Source organism: Cynocephalus volans, chromosome X, assembly GCF_027409185.1.
Source record: "Cynocephalus volans isolate mCynVol1 chromosome X, mCynVol1.pri, whole genome shotgun sequence".
Lineage (NCBI taxonomy): Eukaryota > Metazoa > Chordata > Mammalia > Dermoptera > Cynocephalidae > Cynocephalus > Cynocephalus volans.
In genome coordinates this window covers 71,763,830-71,789,229 of record NC_084478.1, presented here as the reverse complement: position 1 = coordinate 71,789,229, position 25,400 = coordinate 71,763,830, and the positions used below count along the sequence as shown (strand labels likewise).

General features: G+C 46.9%; 1 protein-coding gene across 1 annotated transcript; it reads left to right on the top strand.

Annotated features, from left to right (window-relative positions):
• Positions 1 to 17,735: 17,735 nt before the first annotated feature.
• GATA1 (GATA binding protein 1) lies at positions 17,736 to 20,896 on the top strand. Its single transcript, XM_063082954.1, has 5 exons — positions 17,736 to 17,955; positions 18,446 to 18,823; positions 18,936 to 19,081; positions 19,843 to 19,968; positions 20,525 to 20,896. The coding sequence occupies exons 1-5, from the start codon at positions 17,736 to 17,738 to the stop codon at positions 20,894 to 20,896; spliced, it is 1,242 nt and encodes a 413-aa protein (XP_062939024.1).
• The last annotated feature ends 4,504 nt before the right edge of the window (positions 20,897 to 25,400 follow it).

The window sequence follows — 25,400 nt, the reverse complement described above, 5'->3', positions numbered from 1 at the left end:
CTGGTCTCACTCCCAGGGTATTCAGCACTTTCTACCTTTGGATCTGGTAGGCGCAGATTCATCTCAATTGAGGCTCAGCTCCTGACAGAGTAGGTGGGACAAGGTCAAGATTCCTCTGTTTCTGTCCCCCTCCATCACCACCACACTATTCACTCATTCAGTCAGCTAAAAAAATGTCTACTGAGCATCTGCTGTGTGCTAGGCCCTGTTCTAGGCATTGGAGAGACAGTGTCAAATGAAAGAGATAAGCATATCTATGTTTGTGGAGCTGCCATTCTAATGAGAAATAATATAATAAAATCAAGTAACTAAAATATTAAGTATGGAGAAAAAGAAAACATGGAAAAGAGGGAATACAGATAAAAATTGCCGGGGCAGTTCACAGTGTTTAATGGGATGGTCCAAGAAGCCCGGCTGAGAAGACATTTGAGCACAAACCTGAAAAAGTGAAAGAATTAGCCACACAGCTGTCTGGAGGCAGAGCACAGCATGCAGAGAGCACAGTCAGTACAAAGGCCCTGAGGCATGCATGTATCTGGTGTGTGTGAGGAACAGTGAGGAGGTGGTGGGAGGAGTGAGGGGTCACATGGGGGAGGGCCTCGAGGGACATGGTGAGGGCCTTGGCTTTTACTCTGAGTGAGGGGAGCCACAGGAGGGTCATGAACAGAGGAGAAATGGGATCTGACTTAGGATTTAACAGGCTTCCTCTGGTTGCTTTGTGGGAAATAGACTGTGGGGGTGAGGGCAGAAGCATGGGACCAGTGATGAGGAGACCACTGCAGCAGTCCAGGTGAGCCATGACTGTGGTGGCAGGGGAGGTGATAAAAAAAAAAAAGTGGTTAGATTCACAGGGCTCACTAGTTACTCAGTTGGTTAGAGCACAGTATTATAACACCAAGGTCAAGAAGGTCAAGGGTTCCGATCCCCATACCAGCCAGCCACCAAAAAAAAAGGTTCCATTCTGGAGATATTCTGAAGCTAGAGAGACTGGATGAGTTCACCAAGAGAGAAAATGTGAGCTAGAGAAGAGGCCCGAGGACATTTACAGTTCTGAAGCAAGAGGAGGCACAGGCAAATGAGTCAGACAAGGAGGAAGGAGAGTGTGCACATGCGTGAGTGAGTGAGTGGCACAGGAAAGGGCATGTATGAGAGCCTCTTGAAGGAGCCTCTAGTCTGTGAACTTTGGTATCTAAGCAGTCCCCAGAGGGTAGTTCAGCCGGACCCTATGAGCAAACCCCCAGGGAGGCCCAAAAATGCTGGGAAGAGAGGAAGTGTGAAGATGTGAGTAAGGCTTTGCCAAAAGCTGTTGCAGGTTTCCTTCCTAATTTTAAGAGACAGCTTGTGTTGGACCCAGACTTGATATGTTTGGAGAGAGATGATTTATGGGAGGAAGGAAGGGAAGAAAGAAGAAAGATAGAAAGGCAGGCAGCCAGGCAGGTGGGTGCATAGGTGAGTGAGTAGGTGAATGGATGGATGGGTAGATGGACTGATATCTCCTGCCCCTTGTAGAAACTCCTTCACATGTGTGTGCAAGAGAGAGGAATATGAGTTTGTACATTGCAGATTTGCTGTAATAGGGAAAAAACTAGAAACAACCCAAATGTTCATCAGCAGATGAATGGTTAAACAGACTGTGGTATATCCACTGCATGGAATATTACTCAGCAATAAAAGAGAATAAACTTATGAGGCCAACAATATTCTGATAACAAAACCAGACAAAGACATAACAAGAAAAGAAAACTATAGACCAATATCTCTCCTGAATATAGATGAAAAATCTTCAACAAAATACAAGTACATAGAATCTAGCAACATATAAAAAGGATTATATACTATGACCAAGTGAGATCTATCTCAGAAATGCAAGGTGGTTTCAACATACAAAAATCAATCAATGTAATACACCACATTAATAGGATAAAGGATGAACATCACATGATTTTCTCAGTAGATGCAGAAAGAGCATTTGACAAAATTCAACACCCATTCATGATATATATATATATAAATTTTAAAAATCACTCAACAAACTAGAAATAGAACTTCCTCAACCTGATAAAGGGTATCTACAAAAATAGCCACAGCTAATTTCATACTTAATGATGAAAGTCTGAAAGCTCTCACTGTACAAAACACTATTGAAAGAAATTAAAGAGGACAGAAAAAGGTGGATGGACAGTCAATGCACTCAGATCGGAAAAATTAAGATCGTGAAAATGTCCATTCTACCCAAAGCGATCTACAGACTCAGTGCAATCCTCATCAAAATACCAATGACATTCTTCACAGAAATAGAAAAAACAATCCTGACATTCATGTGGAACAACAAAAGACCCCAATAGCCAAAGCAATCCTCAGCAAAAAAAATAAAGCTGGAGGCATAACACTACCCAATTTCAAATTATATTATAAAGCTATTGTAACCACAACAGCATGGTACTGGCATAAAAACAAATGATCAGATCAATGGAACAAATAGAAAACCTGGGAATCAACCCACATACTTATAGCCAACTAATCTTTGACAAAGGCAGCAAGAACATACACTGGCAAAAAGACTGCCTCTTCAATAAATGGTGCTGGGAAAATTGAACATCCATATGCAGAAGAATGAAACTGGACCTATACCTCTCACCATATACCCAAATCAACTCAAAATGGATTAAAGACTTAAATATAAGACCCAACACCATAAAATTACTAAAACAAAACATAGGGGAAACATTCCAAGAAACAGGACTGGGCAAAGACTTTATGAATAAGACCCCAAAAGCACAAGCAACAAAAGAAAAAATAAACAAGTGGGATTATATCAAACTAAAAAACTTCTGCACAGCAAAGAAAACAATCAACAGAGTGGAAACACAACGTACAGAATGGGAAAAAATATTGGCAAACTATACATCCAACAAGGGATTAATATCTAGAATACATAAGGAACTCAAACAACTCTACAGTAAAAAAACAAATAATCCAGTTAAAAAATGGACAAAGCAGTGACAACCACTGAGCCGCCACTGGAATTGCCTCAGGCCCCCTAGCTGGGGCAGTGGGGGACTGAGGGCCTCAGCCGTGCACCCCCGCCCCCGCCACATCCACTTCCAGCTTAGCAATGACCACAGAGCTGCCACCAGAAGCGCCCATGCTCCTGGGTTGGGGGCTGCCAAAGGCCTCAACCACAACCCCAAAAGTCCATATCCAGCCAAGCCACAACTGAGCTGCCGCCAGAAGTCCCCTGAGCTCCCCTGCCAGAATGAGCGGACCAGGGAGCCACAGGCCTCAACCACGCCCCCCATTCCACACCAACCCTCCTTCCCCTTTTCCCTCCCCCTCCCCCAAATTGCTCTGCAACATCTTAGAATGTAAAATAATAATAATAATAAATAAATAATTTTTTTTGAAATGGGCAAGGGAGGTGAACATACATTTTTCAAAGGAAGACATACGAATAGCCAACAGGTACATGAAAAAATGCTCAACATCACTAAACATGAGGGAAATGCAAATGAAAACCACACTGAGATATCATCTCACCCCAGTTAGACTGGCCATGATCAAAGCAAAAATTTCAAATGCTGGCATGGATGCAGAGAAAGGGGAACCCTTCTACACTGTTGATCGACTGTAAACTAGTGCAGCCATTATGGAATACAGTATGGAGGTTTCTCACACAACTACAGATAGAACTACCATATGATCCAGCAATCCCACTACTGGGTATATATCCAAAGGAACAGAAATTATCATATAAAAGGGATACCTGCACTCCCATGTTTGTCACAACTCTATTTAAAATAGCCAAGAAATGGAACCAACTTAAATGTCCATCGACAGATGACAGCCCCAACTTAAATGTCCACCCACGGACGACTAGATAAGGAAAATGTGGTATATATACACAATGGAAAACTTCTCAGCCATAAAAAAGAATGAAATTCTCCCATTTGCAGCAACATGGATGAGCCTGGAGAAAATTATGTTAAGTGAAATAAGCCAGACACAGAAAGAGAAATACCACATATCCTTACTCATAACTGGGTGCTAAGAAAGAAGGAAAGAAAGAAAGATAAATAAATAGAAAAAAAGACAAGACAACAATAATACATTGAACTTTCAGAAGGAAAGAACAAACCTAAGGATACTAGAGATGCAGGGGATGGAGGGGGGTTGGGGAGTGATAGGCTGGGTAAGGGGAATCAAGAAAAATTACAATTCGTAATAATAAATATGCTAATAATAAATAAATAAATATTTAGAATATTTTTTAAATGTCTGAAAGCTTTCCCCAGAAGATCAGGAACGACACAAGGATGTCCCATTTCACCATTTCTTTTCAACACTGTACTGCATATTCTTGCCAGGGTTATTAGGCAAGAAAAAGAAATAAAAGGAATTCATATTAGAAAGGAAGATGTAAAACTATCTCTACTTGCAGATGACATCATGTACACAATAAAACCATTAGAGCACCATCAGTGTGTATATACACACACACACACATATATATATATGCTCAGCAAAGTTGCAGGATACAAGATTTTGTACAAGATCATACAAAACTTAATCATGTACACTAGCAACTAACAGTTCAAAAGCAAAATTAAAGTGCTCGCTTCGGCAGCACATATACAAAAGCAAAATTAAAAAAACAATTCCATTTACAAAAGACTTGTACACTAAAAACTATAAAATATTATTTAAAAAACTTAAAGACCTAAATAAATAGGAAGACATGATATGCTAATAGATTGAAAGATTTTATAGTGTTAAGATGGCAATACTCCCCAAATTGATCTACAGATTTAATGCAATCCCTATCAGAATCCCAGCTTGCTTCTTTGCAGAAATGGACTATCTGATTCTAAAATTCATGTGGAAGGGCTAGAACCCAAAATAGCTATAACAATCTTGAAAAAGAAAAATAGAGTTGGAGGATTCACACCTACCAATTAAAAAACTTACTACATCACTACAGTAATCAAGACTATGTGGTACTGGCATAAAAATAGACATATAGATTAATGAAATAGAATTGAGAGTCCAGAAATAAACTCATATGTTACAGGCAACTGATTTTTGACAAGTGTGCCAAGACAATTCAATGGGGAAAGAATAGTCTTTTCAACAAATGGTGCTGGGATAGCTGGAAATCCACATGCAAAAGAAGAAAGATGGACTCCTACTTCACATCATATACAAAAATTAATTCAAAATGGATGAAAGACCTAAATGTAAGAGCTAAAACTATAAAACTTTTAGAAGAAAACATAGGCATAAGCCTTCATGTCCTTGGATTAGGCAACGGTTTCTTAGATCTGATATCTAAAGCATAAGCAGACAAAGAAAAAAATAGATAAATTAGACTTTTGTTTGTTTTTTTTTAAAGATGACCGGTAAAGGGATCTTAACCCTTGACTTGGTGTTGTCAGCACCACGCTCACCGAGTGAGCTAACCGGCCATCCCTATATGGGATCCAAACCCACGGCCTTGGTGTTATCAGCACCACACTCTCCTGAGTGAGCCACGGGCCAGTCCCTAAATTAGACTTTTACTTCAAAGGATACTCTTGAGAAAGTGAAAAGACATTCCAGAGAATAGGATAAAATATTTGCAAATCATATATCTGATAAGGATCTAGTATCCAGGATATATAAAGAACTCTTACTACTCAATGATTAAAAAGACACATAACCCAATTCAAAATGGGCAAAGGATTTAAATAGACATTTCTTTCTCTCTAAAGAAGATATACAAATGGCCAATAAGCACATGAGAAGATGCTCAACATCAGTAGTCATTTGGGAGATGCAAATAAAAACCACAATGACATTCCACTTCATACCCAATACTACAATCAAAAAGAGGGACAATAACAAATGTTGGAGAGAATGTGGTTCAATTGGAACCCTCATACAACTGCTGTGGAAAACACTTTTGTGGTTTCTTAAAAAGCTAAACACAGAATTACCATATAACCCTGCAATTCCATTCCTAGGTATATACCCAAGAAAACTGAAAAGATATTCCCACATAAAAACTTTTACATGAATATTCATAGCAGCATTATTAAAGATAGCCAAAAATGTCCATTAATGTATAAATGGATAAGCATAATGTGGTATTTTCATACAATGGACTATTATTCAACTACAAAAAGGAATGAAGTACCAATCAATACATGCTACAATATGAGTGAACCTTAAAAACTTTATGTGAAATGAAAAAAGCCAGACAGAAAAGGCCACATACTGTATGATTGTATTTATATAAAATATCCAGAACAGGCAAATCCATAGAGACAAAGAGTAGATTAGTGGTTGCCAGGGGCTAGGGGGAGGGGAAATGGAATGAGGAGTGAATGTTAATAGATACAGGGTTTCTTTTGGGGGTGATGAAAATATTCTGGAATTAGCTAGTGGATAGTTGCACAGACTTGTGAATATACTCTGCTTGAATATCCCCCCCAAATTTAATCCCCCTTGTAACTGTTGAGGGTGAGAAATCCTATTATGGGAATTGAAAGGTAGGGCCTTGAAGAAGTGGACTCTAGGAGCAGGCCATAGTGAATGGAATAATAATGGTGGTCAGGGGCATGGTTCTGAAGGATTTAAAAGAGCACATGAGAAGTTAGTCTCTGCTTCCCCATTTTCTGCTATGTGAGACCCCTGGGTCACTGTCACTACTACCAAGGCCTTCACCAGCTGTGTTCCTTGAACTTTGGACTTCCCAGCCTCCAAAACTGTGAGCAATAAATTTTGTTTGCTTTATAAAATACCCAGTTCCATGTATTTTGTTAGAAGCAACAGAAATGGACTAATACAGAAAAGAAGTGTACCAGAGAAGTGGGTTGTTGTTTTATAACAAATACTTAAAAATGTGGAAGCGGCTTTGGAACTGGGTGTTGAGGAAAAGCTGAAAGAATTTGAAGGAGCAGGCTAGAAAAAGCCTAGCTGCTGGTGGGAGTTGGGAACACAAGAAAACCAGGGAAAGTTTGTTGGAACTTTTTAGACACTGGTTAAATGGTGGTGAGCAGAATGTTGATAGAAATATGGACAGTAAAGGCCATTCTGAGAAGATCTTAGATGTAACTGAGAAGGAGCTTGTTGGGAAAATAAAATAATTTAGTCAGGCTCCCCTCACCTCAGAGCCAGTTCAGGGCAGATCAGTAAATATTGTGTATGTGGGTGGAGTGCATGTGCCTGCAAGGCGGTGCCACTTTGGCTGGTTTTCACTGCCTCAGGCACCCACCCTGCGTGGCCATGTTTTTCCAGACCTGCAGCTTCCAAGGACCGTGTGGCCGGTTACCTAGCTTATAGACCTGCATGGAGGGGTCTGGTGACACAGCCTGGCGTGTGATGGGTTTGTGACCCAGGCTTGAGGGGTCTGGGGGCTCCAGACCCAGCCCTAGCTCAACCATCGGCCCGGTCAGTGCAGGATTATCGGCAGGTAAAAGAGCCGCGACAACTAGCGTGGTTGCCTAGCTTTACAATTGGCGTCACGAACAGGATTAAGAGCTAGACAATTGGAATCCCTGTGAGGATTCCAGGCCTTTTTCATAGCCAGACAAATTGGCGATTTCGGCAGGATTAAGCTAGACAGAGTTCTTTGGAAATGGGGGCAAAGATCATCCTTGCTATGAACTGGCAAGGAATTTGGCTGCATTCTCTTCATGCCTGAAAGTATTATGGAATGTGGAATTTAAAGGTGCTGACCCAGGGTATTTGGTGGAAGAAATTTATAAGCAGCAAAACATTCAGGAAGCTGCATGGCTACTTGCATCAGCCTACACTGAGTTATGGCAGAAAAGGCATGACATAAAGCCCAGAATTTATAATTAAAAGGGAAGCAGAGCATAAAGATTTGGAAAATGTGCAGCATACCACGCAGAAAAGAAGCAGAAAGCATTTTCAGGATAACAATTCAAGGGTGTAGCCCAGCCATTGTCTGCTAAGGAGATTAGTACAGAAGAAAGGGATTATCAAGAGAAGGGGGAAAAGAACTTGAAGGCATTTCAGAGGCTGCATCTTCCATTTCAGGCCCAGAGGCCAAGAGAGACAGAACAGTTTTGGGGAACAGGCCCGAGGCGCCCTCCATGGGCTCACTGCCCAGGGCCACCTTGGAAAGCTGCTTCCAGCATCAGCACCCCAGCTGCTTTGGCTGCTCCAGCTGTGGCTAAATTGGCCCCAGGTGTGGCTGGACCTGAAGCTTTGGGAGATACAAGCGGAAGCCATGGCAGCATCCACGTGGTGTTAGGTCTGCAGGCTCGCAGAATGCCAGAGCTGTGGAGGCTTGGGAGCCTCCACCCTGATTTCAAAGGATGTATGGAAAAGCCTGGGCGGACTCACTGCAAACAACCTTCACTAGAGCAATGCTGAATGGAAACATGGGGTTGCAGTTGTGGCAGAAAAACCCCAACAGCACCATGCCTAGTGGAGCCATGAGAGCCTCCATGGAGACCCCAGACTTGTGAAGCTACCAGAGTGGAACACCAGCATGGGAGAGCTAAGTATGGCCTGAGACCAGGAAAGCCATAGGAATGGAACTGCCCGAGGACTTACAGACCCAACCCCCACACCAGCATGCAGAGGACATCGAACAAGGAGTCAAGGTACATGATTTACCAGCTTTGAGATTTAATGCCTGCTCTGCTGGGTTTTAGACTTGTTTGGGACCTGTTACCCTTTCTTTTGACCTATTTCTCTCTTTTTGAATGGGAGTATGTACCCTATGTTTGTCCCACCATTGTATCTTGGAAGTAGATAACTTGTTTTGATTTCACAGATAGAACTTTAAACTTTAGACTTTTGAGTTGAAACAAGTTAAGACTTTGGGGATGAAATAAATGTATTTGTATGTGAAGAGGACATGAGTTGGGGGGGCCAGGGGGCAGAATGCCTTGGGTTGAATGTCCCCCCAAAACAATCCCCTCTGTAACTACTGAGGGTAAGAAATCCTATTATGGGAATTGAAGGGTAGGGCCTTGAAGAGGTGATTTAGGACCATGCCATAGTGAATGGATTAATAATGTTGGTCAGGGGCATGGTTCTGAGGGCTTTAAAAGGAGAGCACATAAGGAGCTATCTCTCTCTGCTCTGCCATTTTCTGCCATCTGAGACCCCTGGGTCACTGTCACTACCACCAAGGCCTTCACCAGCTGTGTTCCCTGGACTTGGGACTTCCCAGCCTCTGAAACTGTAAGCAATAAATTTTGTTTTCTTTATAAAATACCCAGTTCTGTGTATTTTGTTAAAAGCAAAAGAAACGGACTAATACATACTCGTACTAACCACTGAATTGTACATTTTAAAAGGGTGGATTTTATGGTATGTGAATTACATCTCAATAAAAGGAAAAAGATAAAAAAGAATGAACTATTGATATACACAACAACCTGGAAGAATGTCACAGATATTATGCTGAGCAAAAGAAACACATACTGTATGATTCCATTTACATGAAGTGCAAAAACGGACCCAAAACCCCAGTATCAGATGGTATTTATGGGTACCTACATATGTAGTAATGGAGAAAAAAATACTCATGAGGAAGATAAACACCCAGTGCAAGGCAGCAGAAGGAAGGAGGGAAATGGAATTGGTGCAAGGACTGCAACTGTACCTGTAATATCTCATTTCTTTTAAAAACGATCTGAATATTCAGCCATGAAACTGATAGTCAACTCTGTACCTCATAAATATGTACAAGCAATTATGTTTCAATTCAAACAAAACAAATATATAAAATAAAAAGGATCTGAAGTAAATAAGGCAAAATATTAATGTTTGACAAAAGTGAATGCTTGTTAAAGCATCCTTTATACTTTTGGGGGCAAAACCAGCCAACAGTTTGGTTCCGAGGCCTAACGTTTGACTCCTTAGCCAGGCTTTGGTTGTTTTCCTCATTACTACTGACACTGAGGTGAGTCAGGCTCTGTCCCCACCCTGGTGGACTCCACTGTCTGGAAGAGACAAAAGTAGTCTAAATGCCGTGGGCTTGGACCAAGCAGGGGACTAGAACCCCAGATGATGCTAGGAGGGAGGGAACCAACCAGGGGAGGCTTCCAGGAAGAGAGGACATTGGAGCTAAGTCTCAAATGGAGGGCTGACAGAGAGGACATGGTAGCCTGGACACCCCACCCCCACTCCCGCCCCCGTCTCCCCCAAACCCTGGCCTGGCCCCCACTGATTCCCTTATCTACCCACTCCCAGCTGCCTCCCTGCTGGCTGAACTGTCGCCGCAGACTTCTGGGCCTGTGTCCCCTCCATGGCGATGGGGGAGGGAATGGAGTGAGGTCTGGCCTCAGAGCCTCAGGGTTTCTAGCTCTGGATGGAGGCAGGGCTCTGAGGTGCCCCATTCCCCACCCTCTACTTCTCTTTCTGAGCCCTTTGTCACTTCCAGGAATAAAGGAATGAGGTGTGAGTCCAGCAGCCCCAGCCTGCCCTTCCCTCTGAGGACAAATTTCCCTACCTTGCTCCCAACATTGCACTTGCTGTTTCTAATAATAATAACAATGATGACAGTCATCGTTTACAGAGCTCACCATTTATGGTGTGTCAGGCAAGCCCCGTCCTCAGTGGTACATTCGATGTGGGGCATCTATGATTACACCCATTTTCTAAAGAAACTGAGGCTCAGGGGTGTTTTGTCCAAGAATCAGGCAACAAATCAGTGTCAGAGCTGAAACAAGAACCCACGGCTGTGGATGAACATCTTCATTTCTCAGCACCTACTCCCAGTCTGGAAGATAGGGGTGATTATACACACTTACACCACACGGATTTGGTGAGAACGGGATAAAATTATGCTTGGAAAGCTCTTAGCACAGTGCCTGGGGTTGCTCAACAAACAATGCTGCTGCTGCTGTTACAATTATTAAATTAATGCTAGTAAAACTATTAGTATCAGAATTAGTGTTATTATCATTATTGTTCTTGTTAGAATTAGAATAATAATTACTAGTTTTAGAATTATGGGGCTAGCTGGTTAAATCAGTTATAAGACCAAGGTCAAGTGTTTGGATCCCCGTACTGGCCAGCCACCAAAAAAAAAAAAAAATTAGTATTAGTAATAGTATTAATAATAGTATTAGTGTTAGATTAGAATTAGTATTATTATTAGATTAGTATTCTATTACTATTAAAATTAGCACTAGTGCTAGTATCAATATTAGAATTAATTTTAGTATTACTATTGGTGTTAGCATACTATTAGCATTAGTACTAGTATTAGTAGAGTTAGGAAGGGCTGAGTACTATCCTTATACAGTAGGTACTCTTATTAAATAAATAAGAATATTTAACATTTATTGAGGCTTCAGATTCAAGTGAGTTAAAATCACTTAACTTGAATTAAAACTTAAGTCTCCCCATCACCCTATGTAGTTATTATTATTACCCTATTTTTACAGATGTGGAACTGAGGTCCAGAGGGGATAGTAACTCATTCAGTCACTTGACCAGTTGGCGCTTAGGGAAGTCTGTGAACAAGGTGGGCTGGCTCCAGAGTCCATGTCCTGAGACCACTGCCACTTAAGTCATAGCTGTCTCTGTTGGTGTTCTTCTTACAAATGAAGGCTCAGTATGGGGTGTAGCACACAGCAGGAGCTCAATAAATGGGAAGTCGTGGCCTTGCTTTCTTTTCTTCTCAAACTTCCCATTTTGCATATGAGGACACTGAGGCTCAGAGGGGTAAGATGAGAATGGTAAACTTCCTCTGAGGTGGGCCAGTGGGCGAGCAGACCCCACTGACTGGGGCTCCATCCTTGCCGTCTGTAGGTCTCAGTCTCCCCACCTGTAGAATGGGTGGTCAGGAGAGCTCCCTGTCCCATGGAGTTCCAGGGCCATGACTGGGGAGTCTTACCTCCTGTCCTATGGGGACCCAAGTTGGACATCTACTGTGTGCATGTGTGTCAGATGATTTTATATGAAGAAAGTGCTCAGAGCAGGCTATGCACAGGTCTATGTCAGTATGAGAAACTGTGGTTGTCGTTAATATTTGGGGCAGTGGAGTAGACAGGAGGGTGGGGGCTGGGGTACAGAGGCCCAGCAACCCTCCAGGGTCCATTGCAGTGGGCTGAGGGCAGAGCCACAGGCCACATAGACCCACATCAATCCACATCCCCCTGTCCCACCTGCCCCGCACCGCCTGCCCAGGGCTTATCCCAGGCTGCCTCCTGGGGTCTCATGAACTTCCTCTCAGACTCTGCCTCTGAATCTCTGTCTCTGTCCCCCTCTCTACAACATCGTCTCTGTCTCCCTTCTCAGTTTCTTCACTTGCGTCCCTGGCCTCTGTCACTTTCAGGTTTTACCTTTTGCCTCCGGTCCATCTCTGTCTCTCGTTCTCTCTTTGCCTCTCTCTACAGATCTGTCTTTAACTGTCTCTGGCTCTCTCTGGGTGTCCTGCCTTCTCTTTTTGTCTTTCCTTTCTTTCTGTGCCCTCTCTCTGCCTCCTTCCACCTCTCTCTCTCTCACACACACACTTTCTGTGCCTCCCCATTTCCATGTCTCTACATCTGTCTCTGTTTCTGTTCCTGTCCCTGTCTCTCTGCCTCTCTCTGTCTCTTCTTCTCTATCCCCTCCTCTTCCCTACCCTATCCCACTCCTTGACGACCCACAGAGGAACCAACCCCGGGTCCCACCTCATTTCCCCGCCTCCAAGGCAGCATGGCGGGCAAGAAGTTAAGGCTGCTGTCCTTGGGTGCCCCCCCATACCCCGCCCCCATCTCAAGACAGCCTGTTACTGCTGCGGCGTCAACAGCCACTGTCGCATCCATCTGATAAGACTTATCTGCTACGCCAGGGCAGGCCAGAGCTGGCGTAAGCCCTAGTGGGGCACTGAATGAGTATGCCCCTGCCTCCAGCCAGCCTTGGCTGGGCCTGGGTCATCAAGGCGTCCCACAGGCTCTGGTTCCAATTACACCGAACCTCTCTGAGCCTCATTTTTCTCACCTGCAAAATGGGTACAACCACATTTCTTTTCTCCCTGTGGCCAGGAGGACTCATATGTAAGGGTCCAGCCCATACCTGGCCCAGCACACAGTAAGGGCTTTACTCACTGAAAAGCCCAGTGGAGTCACGAAACCCTGTCTGCTATTTTCATTCATCTTGGTTTCAGCCCATTTCACTTGGCTGGACACTGAAGTCCATGGGAGCCCAAATTGAGTAGGGTCCAAATATCTATGGGGTAAGCAGGCAGGGTGGAGGAGGTGCCCCAGTGCCCAAGAGGTGCCCCTGAAGCAGGGGGCCCACCCTCTCCCCTAGACCGCCCCACCCACTGGGGCACCAGCCACTCCCTGGGGAGGAGGGAGGAGGAAGAGGGGAGGAGGGGAGGAGGGAGGGAGGGAAGAAGGGAGCCTCAAAGGCCAAGGCCAGCCAAGACACCCCCTGGAATCACACTGAGCTCACCACATCCCCAAGGCGGCTGAACCTTCCGCACCAACCCAGGTCAGTCTCAGCTCCCAAGGAGCCCCCAGCAAGGCAAACCCCGGGCCTACTGCCCCTAACCTCATGGCTACTCCCCGAGCCTGCTCCAGGGTCTCCAACCCACCACTGGTCCCCAAAGTGTCAGCCACCCCTGAATCCCTTCACAACTCCTCTGTCTTTCCAATCCTCATCTCTACTCTAAATCTACCCCCAACCCCCACTTCTCTCTGCCCTGACTCCCTCCCACTCCTTCCAAGACATCTGCTTCCCTGATCCCTTAACTTCACTCTACATACCCCCAGGTCTGTCTCCCCTAAACACCTACTCTGCCCCCACAAAATATGCCTTCATCCCCCAAAATCCTATCTCTGCCCCAGATCTGATTTCCACTGACGCAGACTTATCTCTGTCTCCCTGAGTTCTCCCCCAAACCTCACTTTTATTGCCCCAAGGCTATTTCTGCTTCCAAACCCCTTATCTGCTCCACAACACCCTTGTCTCTCCCCCAAACTCTCTGATCCCCCAAACCTGTCTCTGACCCGCCAAACCCTAGCTCCATCCTCTTAACCCCACCTCTGCCTCTCAAACCCTGTATTTGTTCCCTGTGACTTCTGATTTCCCCAAATGGTTTTTTCTCCCAACCTGCTCAACAAAATGTCTTTGTAACTCTAAACACCAAGTCTACTCCCCCAAAATCTGTTCTGCCACATGAACCCTCATGTCTGCCTTCCCTAAACTCTATCTTAGCCGTAAAACATGTCTCTGTTCCCCGAATCCCTCTGGCTCCAAATCTTTCTCTACCCCAATTCCATCTTGGCTTCTCGAACTCCTCCTGTGTTCCCATAGCCCATCTCTAATCATCAGCCACATTTCTGTCTGCCCAAACTAATCTATGACTCCTAAACTCCATCTCTGCTCCAGCAAAACCCTTGGACACCCCCCCCCCATCCCAAACCTTTCTTCAACCTTCAGAATCTGTCTCTGACCCTGAAGGTACATCTCTAACTTTTCAACTTTATCCCTGACTCCCAAACTTCACCTCTGATTCCCCAACCTTGTCTCTATTTTCCTATTTCTGAACCCAAAAAGTGTCTCTGAACTTCCAAGCTTTCTCTGCTCCTCAAACCCCATATTTGCTTCCCCCAAACTCCACTACTATACCCCAAACCTCTGATTCCTCAACCCCATATCTGACCCTCAAGCTCCACCTCTAACCCCCCAAGCCCCATATCTGCCCCCCAGACCCTATGTCTGCTCCCTTCAGTCCTGTGAGACCCTCCCTTGAGGGCTGGGACAGGGATGTTACCTGGGGTGAGGGGCTGGGGCCGAGGGAAAGTTGAGAGTGCCAGGCTGCTGCCTGCCTGCTGTTGGGGCAGCACTCACTCTAGTGGGGCAGCTGATAAGGAGCTTTCATATCCCCCAGCCTCGAGATAAACTTTATCTCTCTCCGGAGAGTGATAACTAGGGGTGGGGGGGCTGGGCCCCTGCCACAGGAGGGGTGGGCAGCCGTGGACTTGCCAAGGTGAGAGATGCTGGGGTGGGCGGCAGTGGGGCTGAAGGGAGACTATGGGGGGTAGAGACTATGAAGGGAGACTAAGGTGAGTATAAGAGAATGAGGGAATAGTGGTGATAGAGAAAGAAAGAGAGCAAGAAACAAACAGTGAGACCGAGAAGGGAGGGAAAAACAAAGAGAGATGGGGAGAAAAAGACAGAAACACAGAGACAGAGAAAAAGAGCAAGAGACATGAAGAGAGGGAAAGGAGAAACAGACAGAGAGACAGAGGCTCAAAGAAAGAGTAAGAGACAGAGAGACAGCAAGAGAGAGGGAGACCCAGGAGCAGAAAAGGAGAGACAGGAATGCAAACAGTGAGAGATCTCCACAGATAGAACTGTGGGGAGACAGAGACTAACAAAGGATTAGAGACAGAGAGGGAAGAGATGGAGGCCAGGATGGGAAAGCAGGACACTCCCTCCAGGGAGGGACAGTGGGAACCCTGAGTCCGAGGAGGTGGTGGTAGTGGGCATGGCCACAGGCCTGTGTCTTTCTTAGCACAACTCCAACCTGGCCCCAACCCTCAGCCCATCTACACCACCGGTCATGTAGGTGAGTGTGGGGGTGGTTTGAAGGTGGCCTTCACTCCATCTCCATCACTCCATTCTACAGGCAGGGAAACTGAGCAGTCAGAGGCAGGGGCAGGTTTCTCGCCTCCTTGTCCTGGGCTGTGTGCACTAGGGTATGGTCAGGGATATGGGAATAGTAAAAGAGGCATGGAAATAAGCTCAGAGGGCCCAAAGAGAGAGAAACAGAGGGAAGAAACAAATAAGCAGAATGAGACAGAGTGGGAGAGATGCAGAAATGTTCAGAGAGAGATGAGTGGAGAGTAAAGAAAGAGAGACACATTGAGAGAGAAACACAAAGAGCGAAAGAGACAGAATTAAAGATGGAGAGAGACAGAGAAACATGGAAAGACAGAAAAAGGGAGGGAAAACATTAAACATTTGTAAAAGCACAGAGAGAGAGGGAAGACACATCACAGAAGCATAGAAGATAGGGGAGAAGTACAGAGTCAAACTGGAGGAGAAACAGTCAGAGGAAAAGAGATCCAGGGAGACAGAGAAGCAGAGACAGAGCTACACACAAGACAAGCCAGAGGCAAAGGGTCATCTCACAGGTCTTAGCTCAGCTCTGTCACCACTTCCAATATAGCACATGGGGAAACTAAGGCCTGGGAATGGTGGGAATTGAAGGAGCCTGAAAGCAGAACTACATACAGCAGACCTCTCCAAGGGAGAGGGTATGAGTAGAGGGAACAACTCCCACCTCTCACCCTCCTTAGAGGAAGCCAGTGGCCTTGAGGCGATTTCAAAAGTTGGGCGGGGATGGCAGAGATAAGCAGTGGGGGGTACTGACCCCCCCCATGGGGCAGGGAGGAACTGAGGGGGCCTTCTGTCTGCAGACCCAACAGAGGTGGGGGAGGAGGAGTCAAGCCGGAAACCATGGGGTTTCTGAGAAAGTCAGAGGGCAAGATGCAACAGATAGGGATGAAGTTGGGGAGCACAGAAGGGTGAACCCCAAGGTTCTGGAGGTAGTAACCAAAGGGTTCAAGGGACCCTGGTTCTGCACCCCATCCCAGCCCCACACAGCCTCTTCTAGAGGGGGAGGGAAGCAAGGCTGGGGGGCAGGAGGAGAATAAGAAGAGGAAGTGGGGGAAGAGGAGATGAGGAAAGAGAAAACGATGAGCAGAAAAGGATAGCAAAGAAGAGGAGAAGGATGAAGAAAAAGAAGGGAGGGGAAAATGAGTAGGAGGAGGAAAGAGGACTGGAGGAGTATATGTAGACAGGGAAGAGGGAAATAAGATGCATGAGAAAGGAGGAGGGAAGAGGAGGGAAAGAAGGAGGAGGGAGAGGAGGGAAAGAAGGAGGGAGAGGAGGGAAAGAAGGAGGAGGGAGAGGAGGGAGAGGAAGAGGAGGGAGAAGAGGAGGAGGGAGAGGAGGTGGAAGGAGAGGAGGAGGAGGGAGAGGAGGGAGAGAAGAGAAGGGAACAAGGAAGAGGGGGAATGGGAGAGGAAAGGAGGAGGGTAAGGAGGAAATGGAGAGGTGGGGGAGTAGAAAAAGGAGGAGGAAGAGGAGAATGAGGAAGGAGTGGGAAGAAAAGGAAGAGGGGGAAGAAGAGGAGGAGAAAGGAGAATTGAGTGAGAGAAGAAAGGAAGAGGGCCGAGCCCGTGGCGCACTTGGTAGAGTGCTGCCCTGGGAGCGCAGCGACGCTCCCGCCGCGGGTTCGGATCCTATATAGGACTGACCAGTGCACTCACTGGCTGAGTGCCGGTCACGAAAAAACGAGCAAAAAAAAAAAGGAAGAGAAGAGATGGGAGTACAGATGGGAGGAGGTCAGATGGGAGGAAGGGAGGAGGAGGAGAAGGGCAAAAGAAGAAAGAAAAGAGGGAATGGGAGGGAGGAAGAGGAGGGGAAGAAAGAGGAGAAGGCAGAGAAGGGAGCAAATGAGAGTAGAGGAAGAGGAGAGGAAAGACAAATGGGGAAAGAAGAGGAAACGATGAAGAAGGTGAAAGGAGGGGAGGATAGGAAGTGAGAGGATGGAGGGGAAGACAAGGGAGAGGTGAAGGAATGGGAAAGGAGAAGAGGGAAAAAGGTGAGGAGGACAAGGGGAATGGGAAGGTGGAGAGGAATATGGAGACTGAAGAGGTGAGTGGAAGGAGGGGAAAGGTTAGAGGAGCAGGTGGAGAGGTAAGGGGAGGAGGATTTCTGTGTCTGAGGACCCCTCCTGTCCTCACAGGTTAAACACCAGAGGCCCCATGGAGTTTCCTGGCCTGGGGGCCCTGGGGCCCTCAGAGCCCCTGCCTCAGTTTATGGATCCTGCCCTGGTGTCCCCATCACCAGAGTCAGGGGTCTTCTTCCCCTCTGGGCCTGAGGGCTTAGATGCAGCAGCCTCGTCTACTGCCACGAGCACGGCCAGTGCAGCAGCTGCTGCACTGGCCTACTACAGGGATGCTGAGGCCTACAGACACTCTCCAGGTAACTCCATTAGATGTCTGTCTTAGCATTATGGATGCTGTTGGGGTTGCCATGGAGATCCTTAGCCAGGGGGGAATCCCAGTAGGAGGTCATCTTGGAAAAGGGTGGAAGCTTTTCATATGGACGTGCTGAATACTTTCTCTAGTTAAGCCCAGACCTAAGAATTCCAATGTTCCTCAACCTGCCATACTGAGAAGCAATACTGGAAATATCCAGTGGTTGCCCTAGTTGTCAAGTGATCTGTGGGGCTACAAATTACAACAGTCATCCTCAAAGCCCATTTGGAAATGGTTGGAAGTTATTGCAGATGCCATAGTGACCAGTGGTGCTCAGGACCCAGTGGCCAGCAGCTGTTCTGGCAACCTGTGGAAAGGTTGGAAACTTGGCCAACATGTTGGGGCTGTTGGGGACTGTAGCACTCTGGAAGTGGGATGACCTTAGACTGATCTCCCCTCTTTTTTCCTTCCTTCCCCTACCTGCGCCCCAACAGTCTTTCAGGTATACCCATTGCTCAACTGTATGGAGGGCATCCCAGGGGGCTCACCATATGCTGGCTGGGCCTATGGCAAGGCAGGGCTCTACCCTGCCTCAACTGTGTGCCCTACCCGCGAGGCCTCACCTCCCCAGGCCCCAGAAGATCCAGACGGAAAAGGCAGCACCAGCTTCCTGGAAACCTTGAAGACAGAGCGGCTAAGTCCAGACCTCTTGACCCTGGGTCCTGCACTGCCTTCATCACTCTCCGTCCCCAGCAGTGCTTATGGGAGTCCTGACTTTTCCAGTACTTTCTTTTCTCCCACTGGGAGCCCCCTCAATTCAGCAGCCTATTCCTCCCCCAAGCTTCGTGGAACCCTGCCCCTGCCTCCCTGTGGTGAGGACCTCAAAAAGGGACAGGGAGTTTGAAATGTGGGGCGGGGGGAGGATGGCCCAAGGCAAAGTTGAGCTGAGCCAGTCTCCCTCTTCCCCTCTGTCCACCCCACCAGAGGCCAGGGAGTGTGTGAACTGTGGAGCAACAGCCACTCCACTGTGGCGGAGGGACAGGACAGGCCACTACCTATGCAATGCTTGTGGCCTCTATCACAAGATGAATGGGCAGAACAGGCCCCTCATTCGGCCCAAGAAGCGCCTGGTAAGACTGCAGGCCTGCCTCACCTTATACAGGAATCCCTATCCTCACATCACATAGAACCCTGTCTTCATCCCGTACAAGAACGCACATCCTCCCATTGTATAGGAACTCCTGTCCTCATACTTACAGGAAACTACTGCCTGCCACCTTTATAGGAACCCCTGTTCTAATGCTGTATTGAAACCCTTGCCCTCATCCTGCATAGAAATCCCTGCCCTCAGCCTGCATAGGAACCCATACCTGACACTGTACAGAAACTACCACTCTTTCCCCACATAGGAACTTCTGCCCTGGTCCTATACAAGAACTCCTATCCTCAACTTACCCTTATAGGCTTGTCCTCAAACCATACAGAAACCTTTGCCCTCACACTGCATAGCAGTGTTTTCATCCTTGGCTTCACACTGGAATCACCCTGGGTCCCTTCCCCAAGATGTGCTGATTTAATTGGAGTAGGGTAGTGCCTGAACATCAGAATTGTTTTTTGACCCAAGTGATTCCAATATAAGGCCAAAGTTGAGAACCACTGATGTAGTCCCCAATAGAATACAAAACAAAAAAACCTTATTCCAGACAGGAACTCTTGTCCTTGCCTCATACCAAATCCTCAGGCATCACCCTGTAAATGCCCGTCCTTGCCCTGTGCAGGAAGTCCTGCCTTCAACCTGACCCTCACCTCTTGGGTAACAGGAGGCCCTGTGAGCCCTTTATCCCCACTTCCACCTCCCCAGGGCACTGATCTCATATCCTCTTATCTCTAGATTGTCAGCAAACGGGCAGGTACTCAGTGCACCAACTGCCAGACAACCACCACAACACTGTGGCGGAGAAATGCCAGTGGAGATCCTGTGTGCAATGCCTGCGGCCTCTACTACAAACTACACCAGGTGACGCCTGCTCCATGGAGCCTCCCTCCTGTTTTCCCCTCCTCACTGTTCTTGTTCTACCCTGAGTCTTCTCTTCCCGTAACCATTCCTCCTCTCTTTCCCCCCTCCCTCTCCCTTTTCCTTCCTCACACTTTGCTACCCTTTCTCCCTCCTCTTTTCTACTTTCTCCCTTCTCTCTTCCCTCCTTCTTTCTTCCTTCTCTATTCCCTCCTCCCTCCCTCCATCTCCTTCCTTCTTCCACTCCCTCCTCTCTTCCTCCTCCATCTCCTGGCTCCTTCCCCTACTCTTTTCCCCACCTCCAGTCATCAGCTCACTTCTACTCTACTGCCCTAGACCGTGGGCAGCTCTAATCAGCGTTAGAGGTTTTCCCAAGCCCAGGACCTCACAACCTCAGGATTCCTCGGGACCATCTCTGGGCCACACCTAGGGAGCATTCCCCAAGTCCTTGAACCAATTACCTGTTCTTAAAGAAATGGGGTGGAGGGGACATCCCTGGGCAAGACATAGAGAAACAAGGTCTGGAGTTGGGAAATACCTATGGCCTCTCTTTTGGCAGGTGAACCGACCACTGACCATGCGGAAGGATGGTATTCAAACTCGAAACCGCAAGGCATCTGGAAAAGGGAAAAAAAAACGGGGGTCGAGTCTGGGAGGTACAGGAGCAGCCGAAGGACCAGCTGGCGGCTTCATGGTGGTGGCTGGGGGCAGCAGTAGTGGGAATTGTGAAGAGGTGGCCTCAGGCTTGACACTGGGCCCCCCAGGTACTGCCCATCTATACCAGGGCCTAGGCCCCGTGGTGTTGTCAGGGCCTGTTAGCCACCTCATGCCTTTCCCTGGGCCCCTGCTGGGCTCACCCACAGGCTCCTTCCCCACAGGCCCTGTGCCTCCTACCACCAGCACTACTGTGGTAGCTCCACTCAGCTCATGAGGGCACATCACATAGCCTCAAGCACTGCTCCTCTTATAGCCAGCAGTGTGTGCAATCCCACTCCCCGGGCTCCAGACACCCCCCGGCCTGGACCTTCAAAGCTTTTGTAAAGTAAAACCACCAAAGTCTTGACATTAGAGGTGTGAGTTTGTGTGTGACTGACTCAACAGTAGTGTCAGGCGAGGTGTGTAGCAGTGTCTGCAGTTCTTTGATGACAGTGTATGGCTGCAATGTACGACCATGTGAGGCTGGGTGAGGTGGCACATGTGACACTTCATGATTGAGGGTTATGATGTGCGATTGCAACAGTGTAAGTGAAACTTCGTGTGATAGCAACTGGGTGGTTCCATACATCATGGTGAGAGATGGTGTGTAACCTGCTGACTATGGGGGTGAGGGGAGTGAGATGGTGTATTAGTCCATTTCTGTTGCTTATAACAAAATAATGGAACTGGGTACTTTGTAAGAAAATTAAATTTATTGCTTACAGTTTCAGAGGCTGGGAAGTCCACAGTGCAGTGAACACATCTGGTGAGGGTCTTGATGGTGACAACAGCAACCCATGGGTCTCACACTGCAAGATGGTGGAAGCAGAGAGAGCAGAAACTAACCTCCTCATTCACTGTCTTTTTAAAGCCCTCCAAACCACGCCCATGATCACCATTTTTAATCCATTCACTATGGCATGGTCCTACAATCTAATCACCTCTTTAAGGCCCCACCTTTCAATTAACATGATAGGATTTCCCACCCTCTTAACACAGTCACAGTGGGGATCAAGTTTGGGGGGGGACACTCAATCCAAAGCAGATGGTATGTGTGCCACTGGGAAACTGTATGAGAGCACTGAAGTGTGTGAGCCACAGTGGGTGATGAGGAAGTGAGTGGGGCACGACTCTGGGTGATCGTGGAGACAGTGTGACAGCATATGCTGGGCACAGAATCTGGACTGATAAATATTGTTGGAATGCTGAACAAGAACTGCATGTGATCGTGTGTGTGTCAGTCAGGATGTCTTTGTGGGTCTGGTAACAGCAATATTTCTCTGCAAGTCTCCGTGCATGTGCATGGGTGTGCGTGTGTGTGCATATCATGTGACATGTGCCACATCACGGTATCTGAGTAGCTGACAACAAGAGCAGCTCTGTGTACGTTTGCTGGTGAAGGCATCAATGTGCATAGTTCCAGAAGGTGTAAGTTAGGGACTCTCTTCCAAGGGACGAAAGCACATTCAGGAAAGGAAAGGGGGGAAGGGTGGGGCTGGAATGGCAGCTGGCAAGGTGAGAAGGCCAGAGAGTGGGGTCATCTGTGCATCATCCTGTTAGTCATCTGTCCTCTCTCTTCTCTCTCTTTCTCTCTCGACCCAGCTCAGCCTGCAGCCCTGTAGAAAATGGTGGAGAATAAGGGGAAGAGTAGGAGGACAAAATAGCCCCTGGAAGTGATATTTAGACTCTATAGGTGGAGAGTTCCACACAGTGCCAACTCCCTCCCCAATCCTCCTACTGAGCTGGGTGAACTGCTCCCCTCAGAGTGGAATCTGTTCTTCAACTTAACAATTACATGGGAGCATACTGAGTCACGTGACATCCTAAGGCCACACAGCTGGTGGCAAGGGGCAGAGTCCATGTGCTCAGCCTCTACACTACTCAGCTGCCCCCCACAGCAAGCTGCACCATTTATTGAGTGCTCACCGTGTGTCAGGCAACAGCCTGGGAGGCTTCAGCTACTTTAGTTTATTAACACTTGAAAAAAGAAAAAACTACTCTGAGGAAAGTATACTAATATTCATTTTACTAATGAAAAGGTGAGGCTCAGAACTGATGAGTAACCTGCCCTGACCACACCAAGTTTAAGGAATGCATTTTGGATGGGGTGACACCCCCACTCCCACCCACCGCAGCAAAAGAATACTGCTCACACTTCATTCAGCTACTTTACTTTATGGCTTCTTCCCCAGAGCCCCAGACGTGGGGGTTGCGGGAGCCCAAAGATGCTGAACATATTATGGGTAAGCAGCTGTCCTCCACAGAACAACACCCAATCAGCTAGTCGCCACTGAGTAGCCCACTGCAGGATCACAGTAGGCTACACTATTGTGGTGATTGTCCAGAAAGGCCCTGACCCTGTAAAAGCTGCCTGCTTGGCCTCGCCATAGAAGCCCAGCCTTCACACCCAGGAGGAGCCCCTGTCCTCATCTTGAACAGAAACCCCTCTCAGAACCTGTGCTGGACCTTGTTCAAGAGCCACGGGCCTCCCCCTTATAAGAACAGCTGCCCGAGCCTGGTACAGGAGGCCAGCTCTGAAACCCTAAGGGAAACCTTTATCTAATTATTAACAGGAAACCCATCCTGATCCTGGACAGGAACACCAGCTCTCACCTCATATAGGAGGAACCCCTGTCCTCCCCCAGTACAGGAACCTCTCTGCTTTACCCTGGTTAGGAATCTCTGAACCCACACTGTAAGAAAGTCCCCGTACCACCCGACAGGAACACCTGTCCTAATCCTCTACACGAGCTTTGATCTCTCTATAGAAATCCTGTCTTCACCTCAGACAGGAACACCTCTGTCTACACACTGTGTTGCAGCCCTGCCCTCCAGGTAAACACCTCACTCACAATAAACCTAGTTCTGAACCATGGACCCAGCTCTCTCTCCACAGAAATCCCTGTCCTCAACCTTTTCAGGTACCTGATTGCATGTGGAAGCCCTTGCCTTCACTGTTGGCAATGACCTCTGACATCGCCCTGCACAACAATCTCTGATCTCATACCCTACCCTGCAGAGTGCACAGGAATACACGATCCAACTCTCAACACGAACCTCTGTCTTGAACTTGTATAGAAAACCCTTTCTTGATCCTGTGGCAAGGACGCCTGTCCTGACCCTCTATTTTAAGACCCAACCGCATTCTATACAGGCACGTCTGGCCTCACCTGGTACAGGACCCCCTGCTCACTGGACAGGTGCCATTTCCTGATGCCATAGAAGGCTCCCTGTTCTCAGACTGCATTAGTTCCACTGCCCTGACCCTCTTCAGGAAGTCTGGCCTTATAACTGTACCAGAACCTCTGACTGGACTCTGTAGAAAAACTTTCTCCTGAACCTCAACAGAAATCCTTTACTTTACTCATTTATAGGAATCTCTGTTCTCATCCTTTATAGAAATTCCTAACCTTACTCTCTGGACCCTGAACAGGAAGACCTGATGTGATTCTTTATAATAGCCCTTGCCCTGGCCTTGTCCTGTAAGCCCCACCCTCCCCCTGTATGGGAACCCCTGTCCAAACCCAACAGAAGAAGCAGTAACCCGAATCTCTGAAAGAACCAGTGTCCTAACTCTGCACAGGATCTTTGTCCTGACCCTGCACAGGACTACCCTCTACGACTCCTGGCAGGGACCTGTGCCCTGAGCTGGTACAGAAAACCCTGCCCTTACACTCAACAGGAACCTGTCATTTGCCTCTTTAGAGGAATGCAAGGAATGAACCAGTATAAAATCACCTACACTGTAGAGGAACCTCTGTTCTGACCTTTTTAAGCAACCCATAATCTGAATCACCATGAACACCTGTGTAGAACCCATACAAGAACCCCTGGCCTAACCCCCAACAGGATCACTTGACCTGTCTGTCTCCAGGAACCTAACTCTGATTGTATGCAAAAATACCTGGCCTGATATGTTGTGATCTTCTCGCCTGACTGTCTACAGAAAACCACTCTCCTAGCCTCAAAAGGAACACATAACCTTAACCTACAAAGGAAAAAATGCCTTCACACCCTTGGGGATCAAGTTTCCAATGAATGAACTTTTGGGGGACACATTTTGACCCACAGCAAGCACCAACCATCGTATTTTCCTACAATCCTGCCATACCAGGTAATAGAATCATTCTCCTGACCCCAAACAGGAAACACTAACTGGATCCTACAGAGAAACCCCTATCCCTACACAGGAAAAGAATTCCTGTCCCAATGCTTTAAAGAGAATTCTCTATAGCAGTGTTGTCCAACAGAAATATAATGCAAGTCACATATGTAATTTGAAATTTCCATGTAGCCACATTAAAGAGAAAAAAGAAACTGATAAAATTAATTTTAATAAAATATTAACATACTTTTACTTTACCCAGTATGTCCAAATATTATGTCAAAACATAAGCAAAATTATTGAGATTTTAAATTTTTTATACTAAGTTTTTGAAATCCGGTGTGAACTTTTCACTTACAGCACATCTCAAATTGTACTAGCCACATTTCAAGGACAGTAGCCACATGTGGCTAGTGGCTACCATATTGGAAACTAGGTCTGTGGAGTCTATAGAATCCTGCAGTAGACACTGCCATAGGCTCATCGAAACCTGTTTCCTTTCTTCCTGAGCTCACTCTATCTATTCCAACCTCTTTTGCAGTTAGATGTGAACGTGTGACAGTTTTGACCAATGGAGTACAGGCAGAAGTGACATACACCACTTCCAGGCCTGGCCCATAAAAACCTCTCATGC

Coding starts and splice junctions, on each gene's coding strand:
- GATA1 (XM_063082954.1), top strand. CDS start 17,736: ATGGAGTTTCCTGGCCTGGGGGCCCTGGGGCCCTCAGAGCCCCTGCCT. Junction 18,824..18,935: donor CCTGCCCCTGCCTCCCTGTG/GTGAGGACCTCA, acceptor CCACCCCACCAG/AGGCCAGGGAGTGTGTGAAC. Junction 19,969..20,524: donor TCTACTACAAACTACACCAG/GTGACGCCTGCT, acceptor CTCTTTTGGCAG/GTGAACCGACCACTGACCAT.